The sequence below is a fragment of the Diplodia corticola genome (genome assembly GCF_001883845.1).
Source record: "Diplodia corticola strain CBS 112549 chromosome Unknown scaffold105, whole genome shotgun sequence".
Classification (NCBI taxonomy): Eukaryota; Fungi; Ascomycota; class Dothideomycetes; order Botryosphaeriales; family Botryosphaeriaceae; genus Diplodia; species Diplodia corticola.
The window spans coordinates 1-24,834 of record NW_017971584.1 but is presented as its reverse complement, the minus strand read 5'-3'; the positions used below and the strand labels follow the sequence as shown (position 1 = coordinate 24,834).

The 24,834-nt window shown below is 55.3% G+C and overlaps 5 protein-coding genes across 5 annotated transcripts; 4 read left to right on the top strand and 1 right to left on the bottom strand.

Moving 5' to 3' along the window:
• Positions 1-4,240: 4,240 nt before the first annotated feature.
• BKCO1_1050005 (c2h2 transcription factor) lies at positions 4,241-7,521 on the top strand (the record flags this gene model as incomplete). Its single annotated transcript, XM_020270203.1, has 2 exons — positions 4,241-4,967; positions 5,018-7,521. The coding sequence occupies 2 exons, from the start codon at positions 4,241-4,243 to the stop codon at positions 7,519-7,521; spliced, it is 3,231 nt and encodes a 1,076-aa protein (XP_020125146.1).
• Positions 7,522-11,580: 4,059 nt separating this feature from the next.
• BKCO1_1050004 (short-chain dehydrogenase oxidoreductase) lies at positions 11,581-12,393 on the top strand (the record flags this gene model as incomplete). The annotated part of the gene is made up of 1 exon (XM_020270202.1): positions 11,581-12,393. One exon carries the CDS (start codon positions 11,581-11,583, stop codon positions 12,391-12,393), a length of 813 nt encoding a protein of 270 aa, XP_020125147.1.
• A 52-nt stretch (positions 12,394-12,445) lies between these two features.
• BKCO1_1050003 (sh3 domain protein) lies at positions 12,446-13,577 on the top strand (the record flags this gene model as incomplete). Its single annotated transcript, XM_020270201.1, has 4 exons — positions 12,446-12,494; positions 12,534-12,763; positions 12,833-13,229; positions 13,288-13,577. The coding sequence occupies 4 exons, from the start codon at positions 12,446-12,448 to the stop codon at positions 13,575-13,577; spliced, it is 966 nt and encodes a 321-aa protein (XP_020125148.1).
• A 2,407-nt stretch (positions 13,578-15,984) lies between these two features.
• BKCO1_1050002 (tat pathway signal sequence protein) lies at positions 15,985-16,953 on the bottom strand (the record flags this gene model as incomplete). The annotated part of the gene is made up of 2 exons (XM_020270200.1): positions 15,985-16,202; positions 16,281-16,953. The coding sequence occupies 2 exons, from the start codon at positions 16,951-16,953 to the stop codon at positions 15,985-15,987; spliced, it is 891 nt and encodes a 296-aa protein (XP_020125149.1).
• A 3,942-nt stretch (positions 16,954-20,895) lies between these two features.
• BKCO1_1050001 (mfs transporter) lies at positions 20,896-22,574 on the top strand (the record flags this gene model as incomplete). Its single annotated transcript, XM_020270192.1, has 4 exons — positions 20,896-20,999; positions 21,051-21,179; positions 21,234-21,561; positions 21,612-22,574. The coding sequence occupies 4 exons, from the start codon at positions 20,896-20,898 to the stop codon at positions 22,572-22,574; spliced, it is 1,524 nt and encodes a 507-aa protein (XP_020125150.1).
• Between the last annotated feature and the right edge of the window lie 2,260 nt (positions 22,575-24,834).

The following is a 24,834-nucleotide window of genomic DNA, read 5'->3' as shown; positions in this document are numbered from 1 at the left end:
TCTCGCTATCACATTGCTACGACAACCCTAATACAGCTGAAGATTCAACGCGTGCCAACACATACCGCTCTTCTTGCCGAGCTGTGGTTGCTTCCAAACGTGCTATTTTTGCCCGGGCTATACCAACGCCTTCCCTCAAACGCGGAGCGCAGGCTCGGCATCCGAATGACACACTAGCCGCGGATTCCATGGCTTCGCGCCTGAACAGGTCGTGAGGGGCTACCGCTGCTGCTGATGGATGGAGGAAGGCGTGGCGCGTGAGCGGCACGGTCAAGCTAAGCACTACGCGTCTCGAGCACGGCAAATCGAGATCAGTGACAGTCGCGTCGGCCTAGCTCCCCAGGTTCCATGTCAGGCAAAACAGAACAAGTTTCAGCAACGGGGATGCCAGCTAGGTATACAGTCGCTGGGAACAACCCTTCCCGAAGGATGCCAGGTGTGCGAGCTGAGCGGCTGGGAGACGGATTCAACGCGGCACATTCTCGTGCCAGAATCCCGCAACACGGCTACAAGCCATCGCGTAGCTACTGCCCGGTGCCTCGACAACGCATGGCATCGTCCTTGAAACTCACCGGATGCCAGCGATCCCATGGCCGCCAGGTTCGGCCGCACCCACGGCTGCACCTGCCCCGATACGGTCATCGTGAAGTTGGAAGGATGCAAACGATGTCGCATCATGGACACGACACGCGCCCAAGCTCTGCTCTGCTCCGATGGCGGTCACCTCTCGGCGCCACCTGCTGCTGCCTGCAGGCTAACTAGCTCGCGCGCCAGGCCAGCATCGCGGACAAGCAAGGCGGCCGATTGCTCATCCGCTCGTCTGGACTCACTCTTCGCGTCGCATACCCTGGACGCAGGGCCCTGTCTAGCACGCAGCCACGTCGATGGTCAGTCTGAGTCTCGGACAGCGCGAACGCATGTTTGCCCGCTGTGGGTGGATGTGTTGTGCGTCCTCGAGCCCTGCATGAGCCACTCGGCCCGCCTGAGCCCCCAGCTCGGCGCTTTTTTTTTGCCTGGAGTGTGCTGGAGCTGCAGCTGCTTCGCCTACACTTATTTTTTTGGCTGCCCTTCTTCACGTACGTCCACTCCCATATCGGGCTGCGCATCCCGCGGAACCGGGTAGGCGGTGATTCGAGTCGCACGAGATCTGATGCGGGTCCGCTCAGCGCGCCTGCCAGTGGCCAAGGGCCCTGGATGGGCGGTGTCGGCAGGGTCAAGCTTTCTCGTATGGGTATCGCATTTTCCTATCATCCGCCGCTGCCCACGCAACGGGCGGCTGCGTTCCGCACCCGCCCACCCAACACCGGCGAAACGCGCTGCGACAGAAGCGAGCGGGCAGCGCGTACTGCGGAACATGTCGGGGGTGTCGGGCTGCTGGCGCGTGCACGGGGGAGGCACGCTCGTAGCCGACGAGCCATTGAGTTTCGGTGGTCGTGGCTAACAGACTGAACTGGACGAAGCCGCTACCGCGTGCGGATGCGGGAGGTTGGGCAAGGCTCTTCGGAAGCGTTGCTCGTTTGAGGTGCAGGGCAACCGGGACCCTTGGCTGGACTTTGCTCTTCCGGACAGTTGCTGCAGGCGAGAAGGGGCGAGCCGCCTGGAGTACCGCCGGCGGGAAGCCGAGAGCGTCGCGCGCTCGCCACGTCGTCCGCCCTCCAGGCTCGTTTTGGTAATGGGATTGTGTAGGGCCCTTGGCGCACGTCCGCGCTGGCCAGCAGGAAACGCCGCGTGCAAGCGAGCATCGAGGGCAGCCAACCGCAGCAGCCAGCGGTGATTAGCTAACGGCTTTGCAAATGGCGTGAGCGCGGCCGCTCGGACGAGAGGGCACTTCTAGAATCTGGCGTTGGACGGCGACGATAGGGAATAAGAAAGGTTGATGGACGTGATGGGCGGGATGGGCACTGATGGGCCGCGAAAGAGCTAGGAATAGGAAAGGCTCGTGTGATGCGGTAGCACAACGACGCCGGCATTATAGCTGATCACCCAATAGCGCTGCTGCAAACGCGCGAAGACCAGACCGTGTAGGACGGTCGCAGTCGCCAGCACTGCGAGCACCCCGGCCGCCGGCGCCAACCACGTCGCATGCAGCCTGCGCCCTGGATGCTTGCCGCCGCTGCTTACCTATTGTTCGCAGCGTCCCGCCGCTTGGCCTGCGCTTGCCGACGTCACTGCGCTGCCAGGCGGCTCGGCGGATCGCCATTGGCGGTCTGATGAGACAGGACAAAGGGTCCTTGTCCTCCCAGGCACGCGGAACACGTGTGTTTGGCGCCACGAATCGAGGCACAACGGCAGCAACTCCGCGCGCCCGCTGCGGCTGCGGCGGCGGCTGCCGAGGGTCGTGGGCCACGGTACCGCGCAGCATTCCCACGTGCAGCAGGCGGGGAGCAGCGAAGAAGGTTGCGGACGGCGAGTGGCCTCTCCCGCCTGCACAGAGCACGGTGCTTGCGCGAAGAGGTGGCATGGGCAATGGGCTGGCACCGCGGCCGGCGCACGGGCGCCAGCGAGGATGCCTTGCCGGCATCCGATGTGACAGGGGCCAGAGCAGGCAGGTCGTCCAGCTCGGTGAACTTTCCGTGTTTCTCGCGACGTTACGCCCGCGGCTTGGCTACGCGGCGGTTGATGTTCGGCGCGCCTGGCGCAGCCGCTGCAGCGTCGCAATCACGGCGCGCGAGGCCAATATCCGGCGGCCGCGCGCGGCGCCCGCCGACGCACGGAGAGTTCGCTCGCCCGGCGCGCCCGTCGGAGATAAATGCGCGCAGAGGAGCGCCTTGCCCGTTGCGACCGGCGCCGCCATTCGCGCGGTGAGTGACGGGCGTGGCGGTGCTGACCTGCGCGCCGTGGCCGGTCAGCGCTGGCTGCGAGGCCGGCCTTGGCGATGGTGGCTGCGCGCGCAATCGATAAGCGGGCGTAAGCGGGCGGGCTCTTCAACAAAAAAAAAAAAGAAGGTTCATCAGCAGCAGAGGTGGGTTGGGGTATGGGCGGGCTGAGGGTCAGCGGTTGGCCGCGCTGGGCCCGCGCTGGTTGGACCGGATCGGCAGCCACGTCCCGAGGCGTGCATGAGCGCCAGGTGCGCGTCTGCACGGATGCCTCAGGCACGGAGGCGGCCTGCAGCCAGCAGCACCAACAGTGGCCGCCGCGCCGGGTCTGTGTGCGCAGCAGCCAAGCCAGGCTGCTGCACGGCATGCGCGCGGCGTGAATAAAACGCTCGCTGCATGGCGATCACGTGGCGGTCAGTTGTGGTTGATTCGGGCGCTCGTTTACTGCGCGGTGCGTGTGTTATTTTTCGCGGGCGACGCGCCTCACCACGCAGTTCCCACCTTCTCCCGCATCTCATCGCATCTCTTCAGATCCAGCGCCTCCCCTGCCGCAGCACGCACCTAGCTCACGCCGGGGCTTCCTGATCTCGTCAGTGGCCTTCCCGCCGCGGCACTTCGACGCGGACTCGGCGGCACACGTTAGCGCAATCGGCGCGAGGACGTCACCCAGACCAACGCGAGCGCTGCTGCAATCCTTTTTCGCCCTCGCCCGCCTGCAAAGCTCCCCATCCTCCCTCTGGCGCAAGCACGTCTCCATCGACCCTCCCAAGCCCGCAGTCCCAGGTCCCCACCGACCCCTCGATTTCCCCTCCGCCCGCGCCCCCCCCAGCCAGTGCTCCCGACAGCCAGCTCACCAGCTCCACCCGTCTGCCGCGGCTGAGGCTGAGGCTGAGAGAGGCTCTTCGGAAGTGGGTCCTTGATCTGCACGCAATCCCTTCCCGTAGGCGTTGAACCATAACGCCCGCAGAGCCAGCAGAGACCCGTCGCGCCCGCGACTCGACCGGCACGTTCAGAGCCGTGCGCAAGACCTCTCCAGCACCACGTGTTTGCGCTGCCCGCCCCAGCTCTGCTGCCCGCCGGTCCGCTGCCCGCTGCTCGCTCCCGCGCCGCCCGCGCTCGCCAAATCCGACTCCCGAAAATTTCTCTCGGCCTGCGCGCCGAGTATCATCCCACCTCGACTCGTCCCGCCCAGCGCAAAACCCGAAACCCCCACCATCCATCCGCGCAAACTTCCCACCATCTCCACCGCGGCCGCCTCCCACCTCTTTTCTCATTTCACAAGCTCCCTCTCTCCCGCCCGCGCCTTAGTCTAAGCTCGATCGACGCCGAGCTGCAATTTAGCCTCCCGCCCCCCGACGGATGTGGACTGAGGGTCGGCCTCCGACAGTGCGCACTTCGACCAGTCGTCCTTGCTCCACCATATCATGGACGATCCCTTTCACTCTCCCGCCAGCTACCTGCATGGAATCCCAACGCCGTCTGGGACGCACTCCCAGCCGTTGACGCCGCACCAGTCGGCGACCTTGCCGCCGCAGCGTTACCGCGCGCAGTCGGCTTCCACGCACCAGCTCCCCCCACTGCCTCCACTCGGCAACGCGACCCAGTTCTCCACAAACACCTACGGGAGCGCCCCCCAGACTCCGCTGACTCCGCAAACCCCAGCGACGTCAGCTCCGTCTCTCACGCACAACCGCTCACTGCCCACCATTGCGCCGCACCCGCCGCTGCACACCAACACCTCCAGCTCCTCCTACTTCCTGCCGCATTCGACTGCCCTGTCCAACGGCCAGAGCTTGGGTGGCATCTCCTCGAGCGCCCACGCGAGTAACCCGCATGCCATTGCTCCCTCAAGCATGACGGCCACGCTCCAGGACATCCGCCCCATGCCCGCAGGCGGCATCGGTCTGCCCTACAACTCGTCGCATCTCCTGTCACAACCCCCGATCTTGCCTAACCAGGAACCCGAGCCGATCCATGTCGTGGGTCAGCAGGGCCGGCGCGGCGTTCTGCCTACCGCCAACGGCCGACCAGCTCCCGGTAGTGCTAAGGCGACCCAAAATCTGACCAAGAACGCCGACAACAAATACGAGTGCCCGCACTGCAATAAGACGTACCTGCATCTTAAGCATCTCAAGCGTCATCTTCTCCGACGTAAGTCCTGCCCACTTGCCACACATTCGATCCCTACTAACCTTCTGAAGACACTGGCGAGCGGCCTTACCAATGTCACCTTTGCAAGGACACGTTCTCGCGCAGTGACATTCTCAAGCGCCACTTCCAGAAGTGCTCGATACGCCGCGGCAACCCGACCGGTCAGAACCATCTGGCAAACTCCCAAGCTCACCTGAGGAAGAATCGCTCTGCTCAGGGGTCAGGTGATTACAGCCATCTCACAGCTGTGAATGCGCCCCCGCCATCATATTCGAACGGTGGCTACACCAACAGCATGGTCGGCAATTCGGGCTTCACTACCGAGTCACCTGGCAGCTATGCCGAGAGCTTGCCCTCCATGTCGGCTCGCACCTCGCGTGCGAACAGCCTCATGCAGCCGCAGAGCAACGGTGTCAACGGTGTCAACGGTATCCACGACCCTCAGCGCAGGAGCATCTCGCACATCGATATCATGAACAACAACCGCATGAGCTTTGATGCGGGCGGTCATGACTTCAGAGGAAACAACAACGTCCCCGGTTCGCTCGCGGGGCAGATGCCCGGTTACACAATGAACCACAACGACCAGTTGAATCACCAGTTCAACAACTACCAAGCTGTGTCGGGCGCTAACATGCACTCAAATATGGCGATGAAGGCTGACGACAACAACACAGCCATGTTCAACCGCAACGGCATGACTGACATGAACAACACTCAGAACGGCCAGGGAAACGGCATGGGTTGGGATAATCCTTACCATCAAAATGGACAACAGGACGCATTCGGCATCTCGACCAGCATCGCTCAGGACCCTGTTGCTATAAAAGCCGAGACAGACATGAACCAGAACACTTTTAACCACGGCTCCGGTGAACCCACGCCGGACGGCATGTTCAGCAACCTTTATTCCAGTGCGTCGGCTTTCCCCAACACAGATACCGTGTTTGAATCTTGGGATTTGAGCTCTTCTGATCCTCTGCAGAATAAGGCTGAAGCTTTGATTGCTTTCTGCTTCCCCAGCGGGACGACCCTCCTTCAACCGAATGAGGCACAAGCACTCGACGTCCTGAGGAAAGCCTCAAGGCTGGAGAACATGAAGTCCTTTTTGGAAGGGTTCAAGAACTTTCAGGAACATTGGCCGCTCATTCACATGCCGACCTTCAACCCGGTCGAGGCTGGCAACGGTCTCCTTCTCACAATCATTTGCATAGGCGCGGTTTACTCAAAGGATGAAAATATTTTGCAGGTTAGGGCGCTCATGGAACTGGTCAAGTCTGCCATTCAACGATCTTTCCGTGTCTGGAGCCTTGTCGATGGCCCGAACCAAAACGCTTCCCCTACCCCGAACGCGACGACCGACATCGAGGAACTCCAGGCACTTGTCTTGCTTACCATGGCGTTCTTGTGGCACGGAACTCAAGAGCAGCGACAGAAGGCCAGAGAAGATTTCCCCAAGGTAGCGCTGGTCATGCGTCAACTCGAACTGCTCACTCCCGTCAGGCAAGGCCAGGAAGGTTTCAGCATCTTGCATCACGTTGGTGCTGAGGCTGAGCCTGGCCACCTGCAACAGTGGAAGTGGGAGAGCTGGGTCATGCAGGAGAAGAGGTCGAGGGTCATGTACATGGCCTTCCTTCTTGACTCTGCCCTGGTCATGTTCTGCAACGCTCGCGCGCAGTTCGACGTCTTCGAGATTCGGCTTCCACTGCCGTCCGACGATGCAGCTTGGGAGGCTCGCAATGCGAGCGAGTGTGCTGATGCGCTGGGTCTTCACGGCCGTGCTATGCAAGAGAGGAAGAACGTCACAGGCAGCCGCCAACTCAAGCAGTACAACATCGCAGAGGTGCTGAGGATACTGGTACAGTCAAACAGCGAGCTTCCGGTTCGTTCTACCAACATCTACTCCAAGTTCATCCTCATTCATGCCCTGCATGTCCACATGTGGAGCGCTCTCCGCCAAGCTGCCCAGCACGCAACTCCCCCCTCCAGCATTTTGATGAACAGCCTGCCTTCCAGTGGCTCCAGTACCCCGTCTCAATCCGAGTTCAGTGGTCTCGACTCTGGAAGCAGTAGCGCCAGCGCCAGCGGCACAGTTACCCCTGTCGATAGCATGGCTGCCCAGAACGCTCAGCAGGCTCTCAAGATCGTCAGCAATGCGCTCGAGAAATGGAAGCGAAGCTGGGAATCCGATGTGGAGAGGCAATACGGTCCGCACGCACCCCCGCGCCAGGGTTATTGCAGGGATGGCATCCACTACTATTGGCTCGCCAACACGATCTTACGTCGCCGCAGCAACGACTGGCTCAAGATGCAGGCGGACCAGCGCTTCCAGCATACAATCTACGTCCTCAAGCAGATCAAGAACTGGGTCTACTCGGAACAGTACAAGATTGGCCAAGAACCAGGCGCGGTGAGCGACATGGACAACAATTACGGTCTGGAAGATCTACTGTCGGACATGAAACTCCTGTTTGCACCTGTCGACAAGCAACGCACGACCTCCCCTCAGAGAATTATTACGAATGGAACGGCGCCCAACCGTGCAAGCTTCTAATGAGAACACCGCTGTATTCCGTGTCGCTTGATGCGACAGCCACGGCAACGATGACGAGTACGCGAGGAAGCCAGCCTGCAGATCAAGAACCATTACGACCGCATATTGCCTTTGAAGACCACTTTTATAGAAGAGACCGGCGTTTTTTGTGTGCCTAGCCACGTTCCAGATGTTCTTTGGGCGCTTTGAAAAGTCTTTACTTGTTCTTCTTATAATTTCCTTTTCGAAAACCAAAAAAGTTTATAGACCGGGACGGGCCCCTGATGGGCCGGTCCTCCGTTATGGTCATTCAGCATCTTCAGCGGCGCAGGCGGATTTTCTCTTTCCATCGCACTTTGAACGGGCGTTTTGCTCACGGATCTGTCTTCTTCCTTTGAACAGGAGTCGAGGGGTGTGGAACTGCGCGTCGTCTTTCGTGCCATATGCATGGAGCTGTTTCTCTATTCTCACGTCTCCCATTCCTACGTTTACCTGTCGTTGCACAAAGTTTCCGATTGTTTCCTTGCAAAGAGAAAGAAAGCATTATAGAGCGGCGCGTGTTGATATGGCCAAAAACACTGCTACGAGTTCAGAGAACGAAGGCTTTATGACAAGACAAAAGAAACAGGGAAAGTCGCTGTCTGGTTTTTCCTTTTCTTCTTCATCGGCGAAGCTCTTCCTGGAAATTTGGTTTCTGCCCGTTTCATTCTCAACCGTCGCTTTTTCTCCCTTGGGTCAGACTGATTGATGCAAGTTGAGAATAGAAGTAGAACCCAAACGAAGACTGTCGCGCAGATGCATCTGGTGGGCTGGGCTTCTTGCCAGAGAATGAGAGCTCAGACGCTCTAGGTTAGAATTGTTAAGGGTAGCAGGAAAAATAAAACGTTCAGCTGATATGGCGAGTTCATGTTCTATGATATTACTTGGGCTGATGGCCATCCGACACTGCTATGCTACGTGTGGACCAACAGGAAGGCTGAGGCACTCGTGCCGGTCTTAATACAAGCAGCCCTGTCGAAACCACCATCTCTCCATACGCGGCTCGATTAATACATGAAGGGACTGTTGCAATGAGGCAGACACGGGCCTGGAGCGGTGCGTGCTTCCGGTATGCCAATGGCAAAAATGTGCATAGCGCCGCGCGAACGAATACGTATATCTCATATGTAACAGTAAAGGCGCCACTACTGACGCCAAAGGTCTCTTCGCTTGTCCATGCAAAAAGAAATCATTCCCAAAAATAGGTCACCGGTTGAATAGTCAGCCGGCATCTGCCTTCCTTGCGTCTTGCGACTATTGAAAGCTGACCGAGTCACAGTATGCCCTCCTCAGCTCAGATTCGCTACTATCGGGGCAGCCGACAATCGTCTTAGTCTTTCGGAGTATTCCGGCACTCTTGTCCTTTGGCGCTGCTTCTCGAGATCGAGCTCGTCGTGGTTAACGACGCGGTACTCGAAACTGTAGCCTGGGTGCATGACGGTGAGAATGACAACGGCGAGCGAGCAGAGGCTGTTGGGGCCATCGGTTAGCGTTTTTTGTTATTGCGGATTACAAAGTTTTCAACCTTCCTCCAACCGGTCTCCCCCGTGATCTTACACCTGTATTCTGGGAATCCAAACCCTACAGGCACCCCCGGACGTTTTCCCCTACTGCTCACGGAGAAAGGAAGGACGATATATCTCACACTGAGTACTTCTAGGAGGGGTACACACTCTTGCACTCCACTGTAGTGTTGAAATGTGTTGTGGAATAGGCGGCAGAAAGGAAGGCTAGCCCGGCCACCATCATGTGGTCGCCAATATCGAGTTGTGACATGTTGCCATTCGCCGTTGCGGGGGTTCCGCCACCAGCGGCCTGCAGGACGAGTGACATCAGGTCACATATGATGAAGATGTAGGTATAGTACCAAGCTGGGAAACGAGAGAGTGGCAGGCCTGTTGCGAGAACGCTTTTGGCATATTTCGTTAGTATTTGCAGACACATGGAAGGATCTATTCACAAAAGTTTGAGCATAAGGTACACGGCTGCAGCTAGGAAGATGGGAGCTAACGTGAGAGTGCAAATTTGCAGGTTGAAGCAGGCTTCCAGTGTAAAATCCATCAGAACCTTGTCTTCGTGGATACCTTTAGGCAAAATTTCGATATCAACGGCTAAATGGGGTGTGAAGAAACTTGAGCGACCACCTTTAGGAGTTAGGCTATACTTTGGCAGTACAGTTAACACCATTTAATGACCAATAGAATGCTTTGATCAGCTGGACCGGGACGTTGATCTTTGGATGGATCCGATGGAGTGTCGAGTTTCCTAAGCTGACGGGGAAAAGTGGAAACGGAGTAATGGAAACAAGACGTCTGGTAATAGATCAAGAATACAACTTATTCGTTATATAAGGCATTATGAATACGGAATTCCCAAGTCCGCTTAGGCCAAATTGGTGCGGACAGATGTTGCTCCAGCAAGACTTCTTGTATCACCCCGAGCATGTATCATGCTGATGCAGCAGCCTATTGCGTAGACAGTTGGCTTCCACAACTCCACTCAGTGCTTGGCGTTCGAGGCATCGCACGCCTACTTGTAACTAGACATTGTCATCACAAAAGAAAGCCGAGATAATTCGTAGGCTAGTAATTCTCCGCCCTCTTCGAAATAGGAAAAGAGTACGCCGCCAAGGATGAATATAGTAGTATATTTTGCGCGCTCCGGACATCGATCATGGTGTCAATGTCGAACTGGAAGATGTATCGAGATTTCCTCCGATACCATTTGGATGAGGACTGCAGCTAGCCGTAGGCTGTCGGACGAAAGTGTGCCCGTCTTCCAGCCGCGTCCGCGAGCGGTGGATGATGGCGGCTGTTGAGCCTCCGTAACACTCTGAGACGTTGCTGTGGTGTGACCATTTCAGTAAAAAAATATATATATATATAAAAAGGCCGTCGTGGGGGTGAGTTCTGAGCAGGGCTTATTTTGTCACGGCGCCTCTGCAGATGAGTTTAATAGGGGTGAAAAGGACCTCACCTGCGCAGAGACCATGGTCGTCGAAACCTGACAGCATCAATAATTGCGTGAGTGTTCATTTCTGGTATGGAGTCTTTGGCAGGTATGATCGATAAGGTTGCGACGTTGTCATCACCCAGCCTTTACGTCCTCGCAGCTCATTGGCGCCTAACGTTAGATATGCATCTGGTTCAGCCTACCGGCATTTCCCTTCGACAACTGCGTGGCGCCAAATGATTGCGGCCGAAACGGAGTAACATGTATGCGAGACTTCGTCCATACTGGAAGCTAGCCTGGATTAGCCCGATACGTGCGTTTCCAGAGGCGTTTAGCCACTACGAAGATGATTACATGAACTTCAAAACTCCAAAGTTTAAGTCCGACACCTTGCAGAACTTACGAGGTTGAGAACCGGTAGGGTTTAACGCAAGAACATCACAATGTTGCGACGATGTAAGGCTCTTGTACAGGTAGCAAGCTGTCTACCATGCGCCCGGCGTGAACGGATATGACAGGGTTATCAGCTTAAGTTGGAATCATATATCCTGAAGACGCTCGCACGTAAGCATCCCTGCTTTTCTCGCCTTTGAACGATCGGACTACCAGACCTATACACGCTCTTTTTGTCCAGGTCTTTCGAATGTAAGGACGGTCCATAAGATATGCACCGGCGCCCCCATAAACTACTCCCCGAATGCCCACCACGAACAGTGTCCTCATCGAACCACTTCAATACTCTTAGCCGCTGCAGTTTTGCCAATTGACTTGCAAGTGACGTAAGGATAAGGTGTCTCCTCTTACGGCTAGTGGGAGGTTGAAGTTGCGTCCCAGCTCTGCTGCGAGCTCTCGTCCACAACGCCAGCCATTGGAATCCGTCGCAGGTCGCAGGTCGCAGGTCGCAGCTGCCTTCGACACGCCCTCGGTCGATGCTGACTGTCTAAACAACCCTGCCTTCACCGGCTTACAAATGATGGCAGCGGGAGGCTGTTAAGTCCGTTGGCAGATGCCGAGTCTTCTATGACTTCATCATTAACAAAGGGTGCGGCTGCCCGCTTCGGCCGTCGTAAACCACATTATTCCTTCGCCATGGCTTTCAACTACAAGAAGGTGCTCCTCGTTGGCGCCACCTCGGGCATTGGCGCTGGCCTGGCCGACAAGTTCGTGCAGGAGGGCGTCAAGGTGGTGGCCGTCGGGCGCAGGAAGGAGAATCTCGACGGCTTCGTGGCAAAGCACGACGGCGACATGGCCGCGTCCGTCGTCTTCGACATGACCGACCTGGCCGCCATGCCCAAGTTCGTCGACGACGTGACGGCGGCGCACCCGGACATCGACTGCGTCTTCCTGAACTCGGGCATCCAGCGCGGCATGAACTTCACCAAGCCGCACAAGGTGGACCTGGCCACGTTCGACCTGGAGCTGACGACCAACTACACCTCGTTCGTGCACCTGACCAAGCACCTGCTGCCCTTCCTGCAGAAGCAGCGTGGCCCGGCCAGCATCATCTACACCACCTCGGGGCTGGCGCTGGCCCCCATCAACTTCTGCCCCAACTACTGCGCAACCAAGGCAGCGCTGCACCACTTCGTGCTGGTGCTGCGCGAGCAGATGAAGGACGGCGGTTTCGCCAACCTCAAGGTCGTCGAGATCCTCCCGCCGGCGGTGCAGACGGAGCTGCACGATGCTGACAAGCAGCCGTATATCGAGAACGGGCGCCAGCTGGGCATGCCGCTGGCCGACTTCATCGCCGAGACATGGGCCGGCTTGACGGGTGGGAAGGACCAGGTTCCGGTGGGCTCGTCGAAGGCGAGTTTCGAGAGCTGGGAACAGGAGCGGCAGAAGGCCTTCCTCGCGACCAACCAGCACATGACGGGGCTGCTCCAGGGCTTCTACGCCCACTGACGGGAACTAGCCGACGGCGCACGGTACCCCCTGTACGTAGCACATAGCATACATGACTTCGCAATTACGAGCTGCGGCGGCGGCGGGCGGCGAGCCCGGAGGTACATAGCTTCCGCGCTCGTTCTCGTGCACAGCCCCAGTTGGGCGCATTGAAACCGCCGCTGCTGTCTCTCCCTCGCTGCGCACACCCAACATCAACGACTTCAACAGCCCACGCACGACTCTTGCTCGCACCAGCTCAGGCCCGGCCATCTCCCACTACCTCCAAGACCCGCCCCGAAACTCCGACGCCCCGCATCGCGCCCCACCGCCAGCCATGGAGCAGTTCAGCGTTGCCATGATGAACCGCTCCGTGCGGAACATCAGGACAGTACGTCCCCCTCCGCCCGCCTGGTGCCGCCGCCGCCGCCGCCGCCGCCGCTGACCTTGCCCTGTCTAGGAGCTCGACTTCCTCTGCGATGCCGGCCACATCACCCTCGCCCAGTTCAACACCATCGTGTCGCAGCTACCCGACGCCGCCCCGAGCCGCGCCTCGTCCGTCGCGCCCGTTGCGTCGCCTCAGCCTACTCCCGCCCCCGCCGTCGCCGCGACGCCCGCCCTACCCGTCCGCAACAGCACTCCCGCGAACGCCGCCCCCTCGCAACCGCCCGCCCACAACGAGAAGGTCGGCTACTACGCCAGCAACCCCACCCCGCCCCCGCCCGCCTATGCCGCCGCGCCGCCCGCTCCCGCTGCTCTCTGCACCGCCACTGCTCTGTATGCCTACAGTCCTACTGATGCCGGAGATCTGGCTCTCCAGGCCAATGACCGTGTCCAGGTCACCGAGTACATGAACGGTACGAATCGCCCATCCATGTTGTGTCGGGCAAGAAGGTCAACTGACAAGCCTCGCAGCCGAGTGGTGGAAGGGCCGCAGCGAACGCACCGGCCAAGAGGGCATTTTCCCACGCTCCTACGTGCGCGTCGAGGACTCCAAGATGCCTGCAGCCGGTCCCACGCCTGCCCAGCAGAGCATGGGCTACGGCAACATGCCCATGGCCGTCTCCCAGGGCGGCGACCAGCAGAACGGCCAGCCGAGCAAGGGCGGAGAAATGGGCAAGAAGGTCGGCAAGAAGCTGGGAAATGCCGCCCTCTTCGGTGCTGGTGCCACCTTTGGCTCCAACATTGTCAACGGCATTATGTGAGCAGCAAGCACGCTGCTGTGGGTCGCTGTACCACTCACTGTGTCTATGCAAGTTGTTTACAAGCAAGAAGATGGAATCGGGCTACCTGGGCTGGGAACAACGGCGTTGAAAGAAAGGCGCGCGTATCTTTGTCATATTGCTTTTTTGGGGACTCTTAATATGCTGAGGCTGGAATCGCCATTGATTCTTCAGGTAGGAGAATTTCGACTTTTGAATACCATCCCTACAGCTGCTCGCCAATGGCTGCTTTTACACTTGTGATCGCCGTCTGCTAACTGGGACTCATCATTTGGCTGCCAACATCTTATTTATCATGCCAACCTTCAGCCCGTTGCTTCCCTGTCTCCGCTCGTCAATATGGCAAAACGTTTGCAAAGCGACACCCCATCTCCTGCACAGTCGCCATCCCTTGTCCAACAATCTCAACACAGGGCAGGCTGCCGTGCGACTCTCCTCCGTCGGAAGCTTGACGTATCCTTGTTTCCGTGGCCCGTCTCTTCGCCGCATTTCCATGAGCAGACATATTTTCCTTCTGCTTCTCTTTCAGTCAGCCCGCACTAGGTCTTTTGATTTATTGCTACGCACGAAGCAAAGCGCTCGCTCGTTCCGACCGCCCCTGTCCGCTCGGAAGTCAGAAAAGGCAAGACTACTTCGCCGAGGGTTTACGGCGCGCGCCAAAGGCGGCTATGCCACGACTTTCGAGAACCACCTCACAGGTGAAACCCAAACGCCCACAGTAATAAATGTGAGGGGCAAGGACCTGGTGCTTTCTCGTTCGCTTCTGTCTTGAGAAGCGATTGGAAGTTGGCTATGGGCATGGTCTAGGGGCGACCACGTTCTAACTGTTGTATCGGTGCATCGGAGTTGAGGACGATTCGGGGCTCCAGCTCGCCGCTGCGTCGTCTTGGCCTTGCCTAGTAGGTTGGGTTGTGTCGTGACGCGCTTTGGGGTTGTTGGCGGGCGGCTAAGAGACGCTTTCCTCAATAGCCCGGCCCCGCGAACGGAGGCCGCTCTTTGAGGGCTCTCGCGCTAAACAAGGGGATCGAGGCTGTGGCATTACTATTATTGGACAGTGGTAGTTGGCAAGTGTGTTGGTTCGGTCCGCTTAGCACTGCAATGTCCCGTCCGGAGAAACATTTGAAGCCAGTGCTTGAACGCCGTTGAACTCATGGCACACTTGTAGCCTGACTGACGCTTCATCAGCCCCCTCTCTAGTAGGCACACGTACTCTCTCTTACAACACTTCCACTGATGATCGCGTCTTGTCTCGGAGGCTTGGTCTAAGCTCGTCAACACAGCCGACGTCGCGATGTTCAGGAAGACATAGTGGAACGAGCATGCGGAGATTGAGGATGGTATATGAGGGAGAAATGCCGGTGGCGACATTGTTGTCTGGGACTGGTTGGTTTCGCGACGACGGTCCTGGACGACGGGGCTGTCTTCGGATGGATCGGCTCAAACATATGGCCCACCTAGAGCATCATAGACCCGAGGGACTGGGTTACAGAAAGGCGGTCAGTCATCTACGTTAAGGACCAAAATCCTATCGTGCTAGATCCACAGTTGAGAGAGGTTGGGAGCAGCCAGCAAGATTGGTCAGAGCCGTAGGTGTAAGATTCTCGATTGCATGCCTGACTAGTGCAGGCCTTTCCCCCAATCTAGCCATTTACCACTAAACCAAGTAACATGATTTCCTGGGTTCTAGCTGGCTAAACTCCCGCATTCATACGCTAGTAGACGAACGGCAGAAGGTGCGTTCAACATGATAAAATCCACACATCAATTTTCCAGAACCAAAAGTCGAGCGAGTACTGACTGCGTGAGCAAGCATCTCGTTCGCCAGCACTATGCTGGAGCCCGGCCGGACTCGGCGGCTGACCACAGAGTGCGTATGAGATCGTTCCAGGAAATTAGGGCTCTCGCCCGCGTCATTCTCTTGTCCCACCGTCTTAGGTAACAAGTGCCAGCAGCGCATGCGTGATGCTCCGAGGATCGAGTTGACGGGCTGCTAGCTGATAACGGGCGAGCTTTCGCCCCTGCCAAACTGAGCAAGCCGCCCTCTTGCGTTCTTTCCCAGCACTTCCGATAGCTCTAGAGCGAACAGAGCATGTCGTGGAACGCTCGGCTGTCTCCCACGTTTGATCGCCGGTGGTGCAAACCCGGGCCCGTATGACGTGCGGAGCATCGCCGCCAGCAACAAAATAGCGCTCGACATGCGATGGCTCTTTCCAGGCAAGTGCAAGTACGGGGAATACATTGAGATGATGGGTGGCTTCGAATGCTCCTGGATGGCCTCCTGGATGGCCTTTTCCAGAGTCAAGGGTATCTGAAAAGAAGTCTTTGAACTGAAAAGGGAAAGAAACCCCTGGGTAGGGCTGTCGATACGAAGACATGAACAATGGACGGATCAACCGCGGGTGTGCGGCCGCTGAACCTGCTGCTGGTTGCTGAAGCGCGAGCGCTCGTGCCGGCGGTCGAGCCAGCTGCGCACATCGTCCCACCGCCGGCAGGTGCGAGGCTGTACGGTAAGCTCTGCGCCGGTGGCGCTGGTGCGAGGGAGCACAGGCACGACGGTCAGGTCGGCAGAGCACTGGAGCTCTTGCCGCAAGTGATCAATGCAGTAGTCTGTTGAGGTTCCTCAGGTCAGCGAACACGAGCGTTTGCTTAAGGTGAGATGATGTCTCGAGGGACAGTGGAACATACCCAACGGCGCGCGGTCGGACCGCGTGGCCTTCTGCCATCCAAGACCGTCTTGGGGGCCATGCTCACGGTAAAAGTCATCGTCGAGAGCCAGGCGGATGGCGTTGAGGCACTCCAGGCTGTGGACCACGCTCAGCTCGCCGTAGAGGGTACCGACAGTGGAGGATTTCTCGGCGGCATGGGTCGCCAAAGATGCGTGGACGTAAGGGGTGGCTTCCTCGTCGGAGAGGGGGAACTTGGAGCCACTGAGGAGGCTCTTCCAGGCGCGATCGAGGCCAGGGGTGGTGCGTGGGTCACCGACGTACGCAGGCTTGGTGGAGTTGAGGGCGGCGGCACGGTAGAGCTCGCCGGTGGTGGTGTTGTACTCGAGAGCGCCAGTGAAGTTGCGCTGCTCGTAACGAATGTGGGCGCGGGCATCGCGTGATGAGGCTGAGATGGAGAAGGGGTCCAGGCGGAGAGGCACCACGGGGCACTGGGCGTTGGAGTAGAAGAAGACGGCCAGGGCGGCGAAGAAGATGTTGGAGCAGAAGAGGGCAAAAATGAGAACGTGCTGGAAGGACTGGGTGGAGAGCGAGGGCGCGGAACACTCGGGCGCGGGCTCCCAGACATGGGCAGGGCGGGCTTCCTCCATCCTCTTCTCGTCGAGGACGGCGGGCAGACGGGATGCAGCAGCCATGGTGCGCGTGTGGGTATGGTGGTGGAGGGAAGGGAGCGGCGGCGGCGGCGGCGGAGTGGGATGGAGCGGGCGAGTCGACAGGACTGCAGGCCGGCTTGGACGTCTTACGAGAGGGTTATACATGCGCGCCAGGGCGGCGCCGAGCTTTGGGGCTTTATCGTCACGGTGTCTCCGCAGGGCCCAGGCATACGAGGGCGCAGTGGGAGTCCCATCATTCCAGCAAGCGCGCCGTGGCTGGGCGCAGCGCAACTGCCCGCCGCGCCCGACAAGCTTATACGAGCGCGCCCGCACGCACCCCCTTTTTTGCCGCATGCGGTAGTCGCGACGCCGCTTGGACACCGCTGCCTTTTTTGCGCCAGCGGAGCGCCGGCTGACGTGCGAGCCCCCAAGCCCTGCACGTGGGCGCGCGCCGCCCAAGCCCAACACCACGCGCGGAGCCCAGCGCCGGGCAGCACGGGTTGTGAAAGCCGGCGACAGCGAGCGCTGCTGCTCCGCCAGTCGCTTCGTGAGTCGCTTCGTCAGTCGCTCCATGCGTCGATCTGCTCGCCAGCGGCGGCCCGCGTGCAGCGAGATCAGTCAGATCAGGCAGCTCCATGCGCGACTCGCCGTCGCCGTGCCTCCTCCGCACGGAAATTTCAAAGTCCAACGCCCTGCGCCGGTCCCTGCGCCGCAGTATTTTTAGACGAGTTGGAGGCTGGCTGGATGCCGCGGCGGGGTGGTGCCAAGAGACCGGCGGCGCTGCCACCAGTCGCCCTTGCGCCCTCGACCTCGACCTCGACCTCGCATCATCTCACTAGATGTCACTAATCCACAGGTGCTGTAACCATCGCTTTCCGATTGTCGGACAGCATCAGATGTTCCTGCGGCTGCTGTAGCTGCGGCCGGTTGCATGGTCCAGCGTGTTGTCCCACTTGCCGCAGCTCTGCTCGCACAAGCTCCGCCAATCCTGACCGCAGGATTTGTCCGCCGTCGCATTGACAGGAAACCGCCAAGAACCGTGCCCTCGTAGCCGAAAGGATTCGCCGACCCTGGCCTCCAGCTCGTCGCCGTCTTGTGCGCTGCCCGCTGGAAGCTTGTTACTCCTCTGCGCGCACAGCCGGCAACGCTACATCGGGTCTGCTCCCCTCCGTCCTGCCTAGACACGGCACGCATATTACGATCCACACCCGCCGTTGGGCCAGCCCTACAGTACATGCACTCTCCAATGGTGCGTACCGGCGCTTCGCCATTTTACCGCTTTCGTTTGCACCAGCGCTTTTTATTTTTTATTTCCTGACGATAGCGTGGGCATGCAGAAAAGCCTATCGACCAAGCTCGGTGGTTCCTTTTCCATCTCGTGGTCAAAGCCCCTTTCCCGTGGTAGGTAGTCTCGGCATTTGCGCCGCCCGGTTCCACGAGCAACACAGAAAGCTTGGCTTGGAGCTTCGCATTCGAGGCGCGTGTCACATGGTACATTTCGTGTCTTACAATGGGCTGATTCTCATCATTGACGCCTTTCGACTGAGAAACCTTCCTCGTGTGGCTGGCCATTGCAGAGAGCCTCAACAGCATTGGACTCGCGGACATATGTGTGTGTATGTACGTACAGTTACGGCCGACATTAGAAATTGGCGGGTCGATGCTCTTGTCCCGTCGTCTGTGTTACGCCCTTGTCGTATTTCTCCACCTACCTACGTCCTGATCAACATGCCCACTACCGCTCGGCTGCTGCCTCGTAGATTGTCCACGCGACTTCGAAGTGACAATCCAAACACAAATTCCGGCAATTGGTAAGCCTTCTTACTTGCGAACTTTCCTAGGCACCTTTTTGCCATTTTTAGAACAAACATACTTCCGTGGCACTGGCCATGACGGGAAAAAAGTGGGCATGGCTAAAGAACTCTCTCCCAATAATGGCTCGATTGGAAACAACGGAGGCTATTAGTCTACACTACCACGGCCGATGAACATGTTGACTACTGGCGATCATCATCACCGCCCACCGGAGACCACGACCGTATCTGTCCAGGCCGGCTCTAAAGAACGACGATGATGATGCAAGTCGCGGCGGTTCACATGCGCTATAATACGATAGTGACTGGAGATTTGCGGTGCTGGTGGCGCCCGATGTGGAGAGCGGCAGAAACCGAAGGCGTAGCTGAAGAGGTGTTCTGGCAGCCTACTGTCTGCCAAGGCTGGAGAGGGGAGATTGATTGGCGTCGGGGCGTCCAGTCAAACAGCAACGGATTCCGTCACCCTCCCATCACTCACATCGCTATAGCTGGCTAGGGCAAACGGGAGAAGCAGAGGTTTTTTTCTCCGCGCTCGGAAATTTGGTCAGCCTCGCAACCACCAGTGCCTTTTCTAAGTGTTCTCAGCCCACGTTGCACCATCCATCTGCCCCACGGCGGATAAGGCTCTGCAAGTCTCTTTTACATCAGGCCATCGAATATTCCCAACTTTCCAGTCACAGTTTTCGAAAGGCATGTTCGATCATTGTTATACACCCTAGCTTAAACCTAGTTCTGCATATGATGCGGCTATCTTTTCCTGGAAACATTTCCCGATAGGTAGGATCTTTTACTACCTGCTAATAACCTCAGCAAACTCGGTGACACCAACACTCGTTTATAGTCGATCGGGCGAGCATGTTTTATCAACAATAGAGGCCTCGCATGAGAAGTAGTTCCACTGCTGACCCTTGCCACTTCCGGCTGCTCTAGGAAAACCGCCCCCCACCCACCAAAAAAAAAATACTAGCCTGACGCTCTAATCGTTATCATTGGTCGCATCGCCACGCGTAATGATCTTCTCATCTAGTCAGTGGCCTGAACGCTGGCATTGCGTTCCACCACGACCATTGCCAGCTAAGCTCTAGCACTCCACCAGATCAGCCGTGAGAACGAAGTGTTATGAAAAAGACAATCAAAAGGCAAAAGAACTAGCTTATTCCGTTACCGGGAATCGAACCCGGGCCGCTCCGGCTCGCGAAATCAACGTGAAAGCGGAGAATCCTAACCCCTAGACCATAACGGAATTGGTTGGTTATGAGTAAGCAATTTCTGCTTGTAGATTATATACTACAAATTTTTGGTGAAGGTAAATTGGGAACAGGATGGGCTTACTAAGTATGTGCCGCCATACGGAGCTTTTGCATAGATTGATCAAGGCTCTGCAACGGATTAGAGGTTTAATCTCTTGCACAGATGTTGCTTTCACACCGATATGGAAGCTGCGTCTGCAAACGCTTCAATTGCCGCTCACCGTAGCATGGCTCCTCTGGTTGAATGCCCGAATAAGCCGGGGTCGGGTGCGGCTGGTATGGCGGGGGAATGTGGAGAGCGGCACGCTCTACCTAGGCGCAAATGATGACGACCAGATCCAGGTGCCGCTCACTGTTGCTGAACTACCGAGGCTTCTACCATGGGCGGAAACGGGATGCGGCAGACGAGGCGACGGTGGCATGGCGGACAGGTTGGGGATGGCGGAGAGGGGTTTGGCGGGTAGCAAGCGAGCCCCGAGAGGCCATAGGCCATGGCAAACCCCGGCCGGGCAAACCACAGGACGACAGCCGGCACGCAGCAATAATCAACGGTGAAAAGCTATGGAAGACCGTTGAACTGGCCGACGTCATCGCGCATGCAGCCGCCGGTCGACGTGCAGCCGGGTCGGCCTGGCTGCAGTGTTATTAGTTTCGGCACGGTGCCCATTGCCGGGCTGAGTGGCCAGGAGGGAGGGGGCGGGGTGCTGGCAGCGAGTGGGCCGTGGGCCGGCATTTCCGAGCACGGATGGGGTCCACTGCCTTCCCCGTGGGGAACAACGTGCAGCCCAACTACATACCGCCCGGCTTCTGCTCCACCCTCCCTCCGACGCGTATCTCGGCGTTACCGGCAGACGTGCTGCAATACACAAATATCGACCGCACGCTCGAGCTCGACCTCTCTAGCACCAATGGTCTCCCCAATGGCCTCCATCGACGACAAGCCTGCGCCTGTCGAGCACCACGAGACGATGAAGGATGAAGGCTTCCATGACGCCGCCGAGCGCGGCCATCTGGCTACCGACAGGTGCGTCCTTCCCATTCCGCCCTCGTCCCGCTTTACTGACCTCTCGTCCAGATACGGCAACGCCCTCGTTACCTTCGATCCCAAGGCCGAGGCCCGCTTGAGGTGGAAGCTTGACCTTTACATCGTCCCAACCGTCGCGCTTCTATACCTGTTCTGCTTCATCGACCGCGCCAACATCGGGTAACTCACCTGCGCCCCCTCACAGCAAAACGCACTTTCTAAACTGTGTTCCAGCAATGCACGCCTGGCAGGTCTCGAGAAGGATCTCGGCCTGGAGGGCTACGATTACAACCGCCTGTTGACCATTTTCTACATCTCCTACATCCTCTTCGAGATCCCCTCCAACATGTGCTGCAAGTGGGTCGGCCCCGGCTGGTTCATTCCCAGCACCTCGCTCGGCTTTGGCATCTGTTCCGTATGCACTGCATTTGTCGACGACATCCACAGCGCCTCGGGCGTGCGTTTCTTGCTGGGCGTGTTTGAGGCTGGCATGCTGCCGGGTATAGCCTACTATCTTTCTCGTTGGTATCGTCGCAGCGAGCTGGCTTTTCGCCTGTCTCTGGTGTGTCAGGTCCGTCTTCGCATTGCCCCAATTCGCTGACATTGCTCTAGTACATCGTAATGGCTCCTCTCGCCGGTGCTTTCGGAGGCCTGTTGGCCTCTGCCATTCTCAAGCTTGACCACTTCGGCGGCCTCCACCAATGGCGCATGATCTTCGCCATTGAAGGCATCATTACCATCGGCCTGGCTTTGATCTCCTTCGTCACTCTTACTGATCGCCCACAGACGGCCCGATGGCTCACTCAGGAGGAAAAGGACCTGGCCATTGCCCGCGTCAAATCAGAGCGCGTGGGTGCTACTGAGGTGCTCGAGAAAATGGATACCAAGAAGATCCTTCGTGGTATCTTCAGCCCCATCACTCTGTCCACTTCTTTCATCTTCCTCCTCAACAACATCACCGTCCAAGGTCTGGCCTTCTTCCTACCCACAATCGTCAAGACCATCTATCCATTAGATTCGGTCATTTCTCAACAGTTGCACACCGTCCCACCTTATATTGTCGGCGCCTTCTTCACCGTTTTTTTCCCTTTCTTGAGCTGGCGCTTTGATAAGCGCAACATCTTCTTCATCTGCTCTGCCCCCTTCATGATGGTCGGCTATGTCATGTTCCTGGCCACTTATACCGCGAGGGTCCGCTACGGTGCCACCTTTCTCATAGCCAGCGGTGCATTCGCCTTTGGCGCTCTCTGCAATGCTCAGGTCTCTGCCAACGTCGTTTCGGACACGGCCCGCTCTGCTGCCATCGGCACGAACGTTATGCTTGGAAACATTGGTGGGCTGATAAGCACTTGGAGCTTCCTCAAAACCGATGCTCCGGACTATCCTATCGGAAACGGCCTCAATCTCGCAACTTCAAGCACAATTTTTATCTTGTCCATCATCTTGTTGCTCTGGATGGTTACGGATAATAAGAGAAGAGACCACCGTGATGTCGATTCCGAACTTGCTGGTATGGATCAAAGAACAATCCAAGACTTGGACTGGCGTCATCCGGCCTTTAGGTGGAGGCCATAAAGTACAGCGTACCCACCAATCAATTCAATCAATTCAAGCCATCTAAAGTAGCAGATTGTAGGTAAAATAGTGACGACTTAACTTGATTGTGCTCGGGGTCGGTTTAAACTGTTTGATACCAGTTTCAACCAGTTATTTGGGTCACGATTCTTGGCATAGTGTTAAACCTACTACTGCCCTTACTATTACTGCCGCTGCCGCCGCTGCCGTCTGCCAGTATCACGATTCTTAGCATAGTGTTAAACCTGCTACCCTTACTATTACTACCGCTACCGCCGCCGTGTTTCCGCGCCTTGCCCGAATAGGATTGGCGCCGGGGCGGAATAATAATAAATCTTAACACTATAAAATTATTATATAATTCTATCTATTATAACGTCTTTATAAAATAACTAGTTTAACGTATATTCTTTTTAGAAATACGTTTTTTATAGTTTAATAAGGCTTCTTATTATTCTTATAATATATTTTAACGTTAAGTAAACTAAATTAATTATCTTTTTAAAAGATACGAATTAATTTATAAGTTATATACTAGAATTAGAATAAATAGAAAAATATCTGCGCTTAAATTATAAGGCTTACTAAAATTAGTTAAATTTATAGCGGCTAAGATATTAACGAAGAAAAAAACGTTAGATAAATATTTAAAATAATCGGTTATACGTTATAGTAGATAAAAGATAAGATAAAAGACTAATAATAAAAAGATTAAAGAGAAAAGATAGTAGTTAGTTATTATTATTTTATACTATCTAAAGAAAGTACTTTTATATTATAGTAGGCGCCGGCCGATAGTTATAGTCTTAGAGCGTAGACCGAGCTTCTACCGCTTCTACTTCTTAAGTCTAAAGATCTTACTCTATTAAATACGGCCGAATTCTCTACTACTATAATATTAAAAGTTTTTTTTTAGATACTATAGAAATTTAATATAAAAAGTACTTAAATTATATATTTAAAACCCTTTTATAAAGAGATAATATTATAATAATTTAAAAAAACTAAGTAATTTAGTAATATATTCTATTTAAATACTCTACTTAATATCTTAGAATTTTCTTTTAAAGAATTAAAGTCGCTATAGTATTTAAAAGAAATTAGATATTTTAGTAGAATATTCTACTAGAATTTCCTACTTTATATTCTAGAAATTCTTATAAAGTAATATAGTTATAGTATTTTTTTTAAAATTAGATATTTTAATAAATTATATTTATTAAAATATCTTACTTTATTTTATATTTATTAATATACCTAGTTTTACTAGTTTTAGAATTTATAAGAAAATACTTAAAATTTTATACTTAAAAGTAAGATATTTAGATAGATTTTATAAAAACTAGTATAGTAGTAGTAATACTACGATTTTTCTAGAATATTACGAAGGTTTCTTATTAGAGAAAAAAGATTCTATTAGTCTCTACTCTAGTAGGTCGAGATCTAGTCGTTCCGGTTAGAAAAGAGTAGAAAAGAATATATATCGACTAAAGAACTATAAATTCCGCGAATAAGAGTAACGTACGAATACGCCTATAAATACGTCTACGGACTTAGTAGAACCCGTAGCCGAATAGAGTATACTAGTATCTATAAAGAAAAAGATTACCTAGAACCGCCTATCTAGGGCCTAGAGCCCTATAGCTAACGCCTAGAATTAGTAGTAGAAAGCCTTTCTAAGTATCTACTAGACTTCTTTTAGATTCGCGGGGTTACGTAAATATTCGAGCGCGTTTTTCGTATTTTTTATAATAAATAAAACCTCGCTAACTTCGAAATAGCGCCCGACTACCCCTAGGCTACCCGGCGATTTTTAAAAAAATTACTATTTTTCGCCTTTTCTACCTATTCTTTCTTCTCTTTTTCTTACTATTTCCTACCCTCTACTTTCTAACGCCTTTCCTACTATCCTTCTACCCCTAAGGGGGTACGCCCGTTCCGGCGTACCGTTATACGCACTTCTAAGACCTCTTCTATTAAGAAAAATCCCGAAATTCTCTTACGTAGCGCGCCGCGGCGCCGTGTCTAATAGCTAGCGGCTAAAGAGAGACGTAAAACTAAATAAATAAAATAAATAAATAAATAACTATAAATTCCGATTTAAATATATAAACTTTCGTAATATCTTTCTTAGACTAAGTTCTTTCTAGGCTAATCTTTAAAGCTTCTACTACCTCCTACTATACCCCCGTTATACTAGGTATTTTAATAAGAGTATAGCTATTTTAGAAATTATTTTTAAAATACTAGTTATTTTAAT